Below are 10,693 nucleotides of genomic sequence, written 5' to 3' on the forward strand. Positions count from 1 at the left end.
TCAGGGTCTCAATGTAGATATTGCCAGTCATATTTTGTCCTACACATGTGTTTAAAACAACGGCAAGACAAGCCCATATAAAGTCCCATTTGAATGACTTCTTCTCCAGAGCAACTTGACAGATAACAAACAAATTATTGGAACTTTAAGTATCCTTAGGTGACGTTGATTCACATGCGCTAAAGACATGTACTGGTGCCTGAGGGATAAACAAAGTACAATTTTCGGCGTCTAAAAGTCAAGGCCAAAATATACATGTAAGTAAGTTAAATGTCGTTACTCTACGCATTTTCGATCATTACAGATTACTCTACCTTATGAATTTTCGTTGGAAGAATCAAACATAAATTTTACTGACCTTCAAAAGTGGTTGGTTAGGTCTAGCCAAAGGTAGGGTCAACGCCTATGGAGATTTAGCATTAGCGTCGGCCCTGTTAGAAGTTCAAAACAAGACAAATCCAAAAAGGTATGGGTATAGGAAGCTTAATTACGGAACTACATACGGAACAGTTTGTTTCAGAATTCATTTTATGATAAATGGGACCTCATTGACTTACACCTGTGTGGGTGTTAAAGGTGCAGTAATACAATTCCTCCTAGAGGATTAACATGATACAATTACTATAAAATTATATCATCATTGTGTGCAACATATTCCACCTGGTATTTTGATACCAAATATTACACTATTTCAAGGAAGAAATTTTATTTTCATTGAAGATTTATGTAGAAAAATATGTAAAATTTCATTACTAATGAGAAAATTTCCATATTTGACACGACAATTTACATAGTTCTAAAACGAGTCTATTTTTCATACTTGCTTAAAAGTTGTCTACTAATAATATCTTTCAACATCATGAATTTCAAAACAAATGACAACCGGTAAAATTGTCATATAACACTTTTGATTTACAAAAAGAAAAACATAGTTTTCTTTCCACTTTTCCTTTAACTTGTGTTTCTTCGGGACTAAAGGTCCTTGGGTCTTGATATATGGCAAGTAGGTTGTTCATGTGAATGGATTTAAGTTTTGTAAACGTTGATGACCTTGACTTTCGTTCAAGGTCACAAAAATCAAATGTGCTAAAATAAAATTTTTGTAAGGAGAGTCGGACAAGGATATCTTTACTTGTTTTATTTGTTTTGAGTTAGAGATATTAAATGATATGATATTCCTTCATATTTTGTTTAATAGGCAAAGAAAATAATAACTAGAACTGTAAGCCAAAGACTAACTTATACCCCCGCTCCTATATAAACAAGAACTGTAAGCTAAAGGTTACTAAGACACAGCATTGCAAAGCTATCCATATAGTCTCCCATCAGTAATTTTTTAAGTATATAGGTCACTGACATACTTCCTGTACTTCTCCCCATGCCAAAACATACTTGCAAACCAAAGCCAAGATGAACCAGTTTTGCTGAATTCCTCCTAGTGGTTAAGGGAGAGTTGTAAAGACAAAGATTTTTAACGAAAGGCCATAACACCTTAAAAGGGTCGGAATGAAAAATTACTACCCAGATGTCATTTCATTAAAATCGGCCCACTTTTTTATGAGGCAGACAGGTTTTTTTTCAACAAAGGGCCAAAACTCCTTTTTAAAGGAACGGAATAAAAATATACTACTTGGATGCACAATGTCAGGGGTCATATACCATATCTGTAAACTTCCGTTGAAATTGGCCCCATAGTTTTGGAGGAGTTGTTTGAACAAGCATTTTTCAAAAAAAGGCCATTACTCTGTATAAAAGGGTCAGATTGAAAAAATAATACATGGATTCACAACATCAGGTGGTAGTTATCATATCTGAAAACTTTCCCTGAAGTCGATCCCTTAATGTCTGAGGACATGCCCGGACAAGGATTTTTCAACAAAGGGCCATAACTTTGTTAAAAAAAAGTCAGAATGAAAAATATAATACTTGGATGCACAACTTCAGGTGGTAGTTGTCATATCCGGAAACATTCGATTACTTTAGATGGAGTTGTCCGTACAAACTTTTTCTTCGGACAGACGGACAAGCTGATTACAGTATACCCCTAACTTCGTTGCAGGGGTATAATTAAGTGTATAATAGTTTTACTAATAAGATTTTTTTTATTTTTTTTGATATAACTGCATATCTTTGTTTAAAACACAATCTCAACATTTATTAGTTCTCCAGAGGAAAGATTACTTTGGCAAAATACCTATTCATGAGTTATTACTGCTGCACATAACTTTAAAACATGCATAATATAATAAAGTGTTTTGGTATGATACAAAAACAGAACATGTATCGGTATTTACCTTGATAAACATTGATAATAAAATCTCCATGGTTATGTGAAATTGGGCATTGATCATGTTTGGCATGCTAAAAAAGTGTTTTACCGGTTTTGATATTACATAAAAATGATTCTGTAGACAGAACATATATATGGAAAGTTTTTAAAGAAGTTTAAAATATAGACTACCATTGTAACTACAAATGTATATATAGGCAAGTTGGCAGTGTTGGTTATATTTTAAATTTTGTGAAGATGTTGCATGTTTTTCTAATTAAAAGTATTACTACGCTTATACTTCATATTTACCAATATGACATATCTAGTATTAAAATAACAGTATTTTTATACACTATACACTCAGTGACTATCACAATTCATTTTCATTTTGTTAGGATACCCCGTCACTCGACCTGGTGTAATGCAAGGAGGTCCACTACGGTTATCAGTAGTAATTATGAATAATCATTTATGCAGTTATTGATCATTTTTATGTATCTAAATATGGCAGAAAAAGAAAAGAAATGAAAGTGGGTTCCAAATGTTGACCCCGCCTTTCGTTACCTTAGTTCGGACTCTTTTTATCAGATAAGAACACATTTGACCACTGTAACAAATGAACAACTGCCCAAATTATTATTACCCTAAGCCTTTCGTTTATTGAGAGGACGTTTAATGGTTTTAACTTATTTTACATGTGACCATGATAATTGGTCAAGGTCATTCATTTGAAATTAATAGCCTTTCATCCTAGCCTGCCACTGACTAAATATAATTACAGGCTTTTGTGACCTTGACCTTGGCTGCAAATATCTCAAGACTATCAAAGGCCACGGCCCGTATTCATGAAAACGTTCTCATACTCTAGCCAGCTTTCTTGTAACCCACCTAAATCATGTCAACGATCAAAAAGGCAAATTTAAATATTGAAAACAGTATTTGGCTTCAAGTTTTGTCCAAAGCTTTAACAATATAAGTTTTTTTAAAACAAGAGGCCAAGTATATCTAAGCAATCATGGCAAAATATTCTCCAAATGAGATCCAAGGGAATATGCCAGACCCCAAGGCCAATCCTTGTTGATATCTGTTTTAGATATCCCTGCAATTTTATGTATGGTTATAGGGTGGGGATCTCAACTGTTTCCAAGCTGTGACTCAGAAACTAGATTCAAAGGGTTGTGGCCAGATCCCAGGATCAATTCTAATATCGTGTCTGCATTCGTCTCCTTATGCCCAGCATTTGTATATATAGTTTTGGGGTGGGGATCTTAACCGTTTCAAAGTTATGACCCAGGGGTTAAGTCTCCAAGGCCATCCTGGAAGCATATGTGCATTCATCTCTTAATACTCAGCAATTGTATATATGGTTATAGGGTAGGGATCTCAACTGTTTCCAAGCTGTGACTAACAAACAAGGTCCCTAGGGTTCGGTCAGACCCCAAGGTCTATTCTAACATCATGACTCCATTCGTCTCTTTATGCCCAGCATTTGTATATATAGTTTTGGGGTGGGGATCTTAACAGTTTCAAAGTTATGACCCAGGGACTGTCTCCAAGAGTGGGGCCAGACCCTAGGGCCATCCTGGAAGCAAATGTGCATCCTTCTCTTTATACTCAGCAATTGTATATATATGGTTAAACAGCGAGGATCTCAACCATTTCCAAGTAATAAACTATTTTTGGCTACTTCCCTTAGCCCGAGTGGGTCAGCCCCACCACTTGTACAATTTTGAGTCCCTGCCTCCCATGAATGCTGAATGCTTCCTACCAAATATGATCGATATCCATGGCACAGCTCTACAGAAGAAGTCGCTTACAGCAATATAGCCCCCTTTTGGCCACGCCCCTCAGCCCCACCATTTGTACAATTTTGAATCCCCACCACCTAGGGATGCTCTCAGTCAAATTCCAATCAGTGGTTAAGAAGAAGTCGTTCAAAGAAATTGTTGACGTACAGACAGACCCTGTGGTATGGCATAAGATCACCTTGGTCCTTCGGACCAGGTGAGCTAATAATTTATAACTGGAACAAGAAATTAAGACTTGAGCACAAAATCCATGCTTGAGCATGAGAAGGGTTTCATGAATACGGGCCCTGGACAGATGTCCTGAATGTTCTTATAGGCACTTTTGAGGTTTTAAGAAAATTGGTGGGAATCTCATGAACATTTGAACAAAATTTGAAGTCAGTTGTTACATCCGTTCTTGAAAAGTAAACAAAATTGTCTGGGCCAAATAGATGCCCGTCATAAATTTTCAGATAAGCACGAAAAGTAAGAATACTTATGGGAGACTTATGAGCCACATTGAGACCAACTTTGGAGTAATTCAGTACAGCAAACAAAGGTCTGAGCAGCCATTTTGATTTTTTCGATTGGCACAAAAAGTAAAACATGTTAAGGACTGCATAAAAAATGGAACCAATGTAAGGAGTACATCTGTGCAGCTTTCCTTGAGATGATGAAACTGTCTCGGCCAATCAGAATCTAGGGCAGAAGTCAAATCAATTCAATGATTTTTAATTAGTTGAAAACGTTTCAGTCAATCGGAGGTCATTATGGCAGTCTTGGAATTTCGGATCAGCACGAGAAATAAGAGCACTTAGTTTTGACATCAACATTGTTGATGCCTGACACTACGAAGACAGATAGCAATAGCTCACATGAGAGCCAAGAAAATTGATTAAGCTCAAAATGAATTTGCCAAATCAGGGAAAAAGGGTCTCTTCTTTTGTTGACAATCCACTTAGTACATCTTGATTAGTGGCAACAACCAGATCTTAAGTGAAAGGCAGACAGACACAAGTCAATTTGAACAGTCCTCTGATGAAGACCCCCAAGGTGAGCTAAAAATAAACAAAGACATCACAAATGATTCAGATGAGTTTTAATGTTATGCACCTTCTGTTACATCTATAAAATTCTGATAATTTATGTCAAATAAAAGAAATATTGAATCCAGGCAACAATATGATTACCAACAATAATGAACTTTGTTCTGGACAAGTTGGAACATGATGGACAACTTCAAAAGTATGACACCAAGGGTATAAGTTTATACATATAAACATACCCTAAAAGTTGCTAGATTCTAAAATATTTAAATTTCTTTTAAGAGTAATATGCTCAATAAAAAATATTTTGTAAGTATTACAATAGAAGTCCATGGCATGCAAGATGTAGTATTAACCCCAAACTTTCCCCTAAAATCAACTTCTAAAATCTATTTGGGAAAAACTCCATTAAAATATATAAAATGAAAGACTTAAATTTTAAAAGTTTCTGAATTTGATGAGGATGACAGTTTTGTATTAATGAATTACTTTTCCGAATGAAAACTGCTATAGTTAACACCAGTTCAACCAGTAATACACAAAGTAACAAATAATTTAAAAAGCACAAAGAGTGAACAATGCATACACATGACTACAATTGATTCAGTTCATCTACAACTACTCCACAAGTACTATGTACAGTGAACTAACATTCTTACACAGGATATTTTCTGTGTTCATTTCCGACAGAATTATGCTGCAAATATCTGAATATCATGGGAAGACATAGTCACTGCCAAAACAGCTGAATAATGGTGTGTGATACAAGTTTTCAAATAAGCATAGTACAAAATGAGGAAATGATTGATGAAAATGAGGATGGTGATGAGACAATACAGCATATGTACAATGACTGTGCCCAAGTCAAAGAAGTATATATTAAAAATTTCAAACAAATTACATGAGACAAAAATGTTAAAGAATCAAGCGTTTAACAGAAAGACAGAAATAGAATGAGAAATACAAGAGAACACAAACTACATAGAGAATGTGTGATAAGCTCAACAAAAGTAAAAATTTGATTTTTGTACACATGTACAATGCTACTTTGTAGATAATATTTGGGAGGTAATGCTATGGAGGTAAAATTGTTAAGTACCGTAAATAGAAATTGAACAAATTAAAACTTTAGAAAAAAGGGAAAAGGTCTTTAGGACTCAACTTCACAAAAATTCAAAAATACTTGTTTTTCAAAATTATTTATGGTTTTAGCAGTAATAGGTGTCAAATGGTAAAAGGAAACAATGACGCATAATACATACAGAAAAAAATACCTCTCGATTTAAAACTTCAATATGAAACATTCAAGAGGAATGTTTAAAATTTCAGAGTGTTCAAGTCAAAAATGTTGTTCCAAAGGTTTCTCTTGAACAAGATATTACTTATTTGTCAAACACACATTTTGACTCTCTACGAGATCATTTGAAATCTAATAATAACATGATAAATCTATGTTGAGGCATTATTACATAAAAACATTACATATATATATATTTACAGATTACATTATGATATTTACATACTATAGAAATATATACATTTGAGAGGTATGTGTGCAAAGTTTTTAAGGTATTCACTTCCTGCTCCTTGTACGCTTAATTGGAGTGGCTGCCTTTTTAGCAGGACTGGCTGCTTTTGTTGCCTTTTTGTTTGTCTTTGTTGGTACTGTTTTCGGTTTAGCAGGTGATTTATTTGCCTTGACGGTCTTTGCTGGGCTTGCAGCTTTTCCTCTGGTGGCACGTTTCACTTTGGCTGGACTAGCCTTGGCTGGAGTTGCAACCTTGACAGTTTTAGCAGCAACTTTTTTACCCTTCTTTGCAGGAGAAACCTTTGTAGGGGTGACAACTTCAACAGGTTTGGTGTCTTCCTCAATAGCTTTCCTCTTGTTTCCTCTACTAGGTTTTGAAACAGGTGCAGGTTTAGTCGGACTTTCAATCTTTGCTTTCTTTGCATTAACTTTCTTTGCTGGTGTTGCTGCCTTAACTGGTGTGACCACCTTTCCCCGTGTACGCTTTGCTTTCACTGGACTGACTTTGGCTGGTGTGGTAGCTTTTGCCTCAACCCCTCTTTTATTTCTCTTGACGGGTGAAGGCTTTGGAGTCTTGACTGGACTTGCAACCTTAGGTACTTTTGCTTGGCTCTCCTGTTCATCAGTGGCTTTCCTCTTTGTTCCTTTGGCAGGTGTGGCAACAGCTGCTACTCCGCGTCTGCCTCGTTTTACTGGTGCCTTTTTAGGAGATTGGACAGGAATTGCTACCTTTTCCACTTTCTTAGCTGGTATCTTTTTTGGAGATTTAGCAGGAGATGTTACCTCAGCCTCTTTTTTCTTAGCAGACTTTGTTTTCTTAGCTGGTGACTTTGTGACTGGTGCACCCCTTCTGCTACTCTTTACCACAGGTGAAGCCATCTTGTCCTCAACAACTGTTGTCTTTTTGGCTGACACTTTCTTTTCACTGATTGGTGCTTCCTTCACAGGAGTCTTTTTAACTTGGGCACCCCTTCTAGTCCTCTTCAGAGGTGTCGCCTTCTTTGGAGTTGCTGCCTTGACAGATTTTTCAGCATTGGCTGGCACTTTCTTTGCACCGATTGGTGCTGCCTTGACAGGAGTTGCAGTTTTGACCTCTGCTGCATTTTCAGGGGTCTGTTTCACTGGAACACCTCTTCTTGTCTTCTTCACAGGTGTCATAGTCTTTGGAGTTGCTGCTTTGACAGGTTTCTCGACAGCAGCACCCCTTCTACTCCTCTTAACAGGTGATTTTTTAACAGGTGTTACAGATTTTACCACTGCAGTGCCTCTTTTAGCCTTCTTCACTGGGGAAGGTTTCTTGGGACTTGCAACTGTTGTCCTCTTGGCAGGCGATGGCTTAGCTTCCTCTTCTACAGCTGGTGTTTTATTAACAATAGCAGCTCCCCGCTTTCCTCTTTTAACAGGTGAAGCCTTTTTAGGAGTAGGCTTTTTATTCTTTGAGGCAGCACCTTTTCTGTTTCTCTGTACCTCAAGCTTGGGGGAATCTACTAGAGCAGGTTCCGGTACCATCTTCTTAGTAACTGTGGTCTTTTTAGCCATTTCTTTCTTCCCTGAAGAATACAAGTAAAATAGTGTTGTTGATTTTACCCTGATCAGTGAACGCATGTTCTGTTGTTGTAAATTAAAACAATACAAGGAAATTACCAAGGTAATGAAATCAGCTTATGAAGTCAGAAAACTTTAAATACCCTAAAAGAATTTAGTTTTTGATGTTGTTGCATAGAACACAAGGCAAAGAGTATAGGAAACAATGAACAGTCAACAGTTACGTCCAAGATATTTCCTGGAAAAAGTTGCAAGATGAAAAGGTCCATGTTGAATTAAGACTGACCTTCAGCCATCCAAATGGGAACTCGTATAAATATGTTCAGAGTTAAAACAAAAAACACCAGTTTTCTTTACATAAATAAGGTGCATACCTCTTGTTGATCTTCCTTTAGTAACAGGAGACTTTGCAGGAGACTTTTTCACACTCTTTGCTCTACAGAAAAAGAATTTTCAAGTTATGAAAAACAGAACTTGCTTTATAAATAAATGTTCATACAAAAGTGGTGATTACGTTTATCAGTCACAGGGGCAGTTTAGTGTAATTCTTTTTGAAAGACTAAAGCTCTTGCAACAGATGATACAGTTGTTCCTTTGCAGGCTGGAATACAGTGTCAACTCAATATATTCAGCAATCCAAAAGGCAGATGTTAGAAACTTGTCAAGAATAGAATGGATACTCAAAAAGAGAAAACTATTATCATATCATGACAAAGAGTATGTTTATCTCATGAATGAATTCTCTCTTGATATATGGGCCCTTTTATAATCAGTGCTCCAGATAACTTTTGAACATGTGTTTTTTTTTACCCCTTCCTCTCCAAAGTGGAGGGGTGAAAAATTTTGAAAGATGAAGTGCTTTAAAAGCAACGTTACCTGAAAATGTTGAAAGACGTTGAATCATTTGTATGTGATAAACTTTTAATATAGGGTTAAGAATGGCTCAAATTCATATTTTTGTGTTGTCTAGACATGTGGTATTTTATTTCCATTTCACTGTGAACACAATCACAGTGAAATGGAAATAAAAAGACACATATCTATTTAATATGGGGTCGGAAAATATCATAATAGGGTGTGGATGGAAAAACCATTTCCCGTGGCTGACGTCACGGCCCAGACTGTTGGTCAAACGGATGGCCAAACCTTGTTGAACTTGAAATGTTCGTCGTGCTCCAAACACAAGAAGGACAACGTTTTCACAAAGGGCTGCTCGAATATTAAAAAAAGTGCCCTTACCCGACACAAACAATCAGAGTATCACTTGTCCGCTATCGAAAGTATCACAAAAGAAACTTCAATTAAAAAACAAAAACACACTTTGTGAAACGGGTCACAACATTAATGGAAGACATCGACGATGTTGAAGTTACTGAGACTAAAACAGATGACTGTGCTAATTCTGTATTTAGGACAATTTACTACGCAGCGAAAGAGATGAGACCAAGTGACAAATAGCGATTGTTTTAAAAGCGCCATGATTCACTTCTCGCTAATATAAGCGTTTGTAACAGGAGTACTATGCAAGCGTCTCAGTGACTCACTTGTAAGCGTATTATAATTTGCTAAATTGGTCCCGGAGACTGACGCAATGTTCCGGATTTTGCTTGCGTGAATTAAGCAAGTTCATTTTTTTCTTTTGCGTAATTTGTGAATTATCGTGCGTGAATATGCATTCACGCAAGCTATCTGGAGCACTGTATAATAATGTATACATATTAGTTACACGAGGAAAGCCATTTTTCACACAATTCCAACGCTGAACTAGGAAGGACACAGAATTATTATTTACAATACAAGTTACATGATACTGCAGATTTTTAGAATGTTTCACATGAAGATCAAAGGTAAGTTAAGTGACCAATGGTATGATGATGCTATCTTGTTATACGAGGCATACTAAACATTTCTGTTACGACTGTGTTTATTTCAGACTGAAAGAAACACAATATATTTATGTTTTGAAAGAACCCTAATTCTGTAAACTTCATGACTCTTACTAAAGCATCATAGGAACCTCCCCTTTAATTCTTCAAAATATCATTAGTTGTACTGTTTAAGACTTGATTGAGATTCATTTTTACCTTGGCACTGGTTTAGCCGGGCTTGGAGTTGCCATATCTTCATTGGTTTTCACCAATTTGCTTGGTACAGCTGGCGAAGCAACATCTGTGGCTGGCCTTTTTCTTCCTCTGTAAAAATGAATTTAATTTATATAAACAAAATGTATGGTCATCTGAATCTTTACAAAAGAGAATTAGCAAATTCATGGAAATTATTTCTCTACTTTTAGAAAATCTGTAACCTCAGGAATTGTGCATAAATATATGCACAGATCACATTCACACGATGGAATCCCTTTCAACTATCATGGCAGAAGCATAGCAAAAAGTCTTTCTTACCAAACCTCCCACTCTCTGGTTTTTGCACATTTCTCTGTCTTTTAAATTCTTTGATATTGAACTAATACTTTATCTTTCCCTTTATCTCCCCCCCCCCCCCCCCCCCTTTTTTT

At 36.3% G+C, this 10,693-nt stretch overlaps 1 protein-coding gene across 1 annotated transcript in view; it reads right to left on the bottom strand.

Annotated features, from left to right (window-relative positions):
* Positions 1 to 5,141: 5,141 nt before the first annotated feature.
* Positions 5,142 to 10,693, bottom strand: part of LOC110441594 (proteoglycan 4-like) — a 20,328-nt gene continuing 14,776 nt past the window's right edge. The window contains exons 12-15 of the mRNA XM_021484787.1: positions 10,512 to 10,543; positions 10,263 to 10,370; positions 8,553 to 8,614; positions 5,142 to 8,183 (exon numbers count right to left, since the gene is read on the bottom strand). Of these exons, the coding sequence (XP_021340462.1) occupies positions 6,679 to 8,183; positions 8,553 to 8,614; positions 10,263 to 10,370; positions 10,512 to 10,543 (1,707 nt within the window). The 3' untranslated portion in view covers positions 5,142 to 6,678. The remainder of the gene's footprint in view (positions 8,184 to 8,552; positions 8,615 to 10,262; positions 10,371 to 10,511; positions 10,544 to 10,693) is intronic.

This window comes from Mizuhopecten yessoensis, unplaced genomic scaffold (assembly GCF_002113885.1).
Source record: "Mizuhopecten yessoensis strain PY_sf001 unplaced genomic scaffold, ASM211388v2 scaffold716049, whole genome shotgun sequence".
Lineage (NCBI taxonomy): Eukaryota > Metazoa > Mollusca > Bivalvia > Pectinida > Pectinidae > Mizuhopecten > Mizuhopecten yessoensis.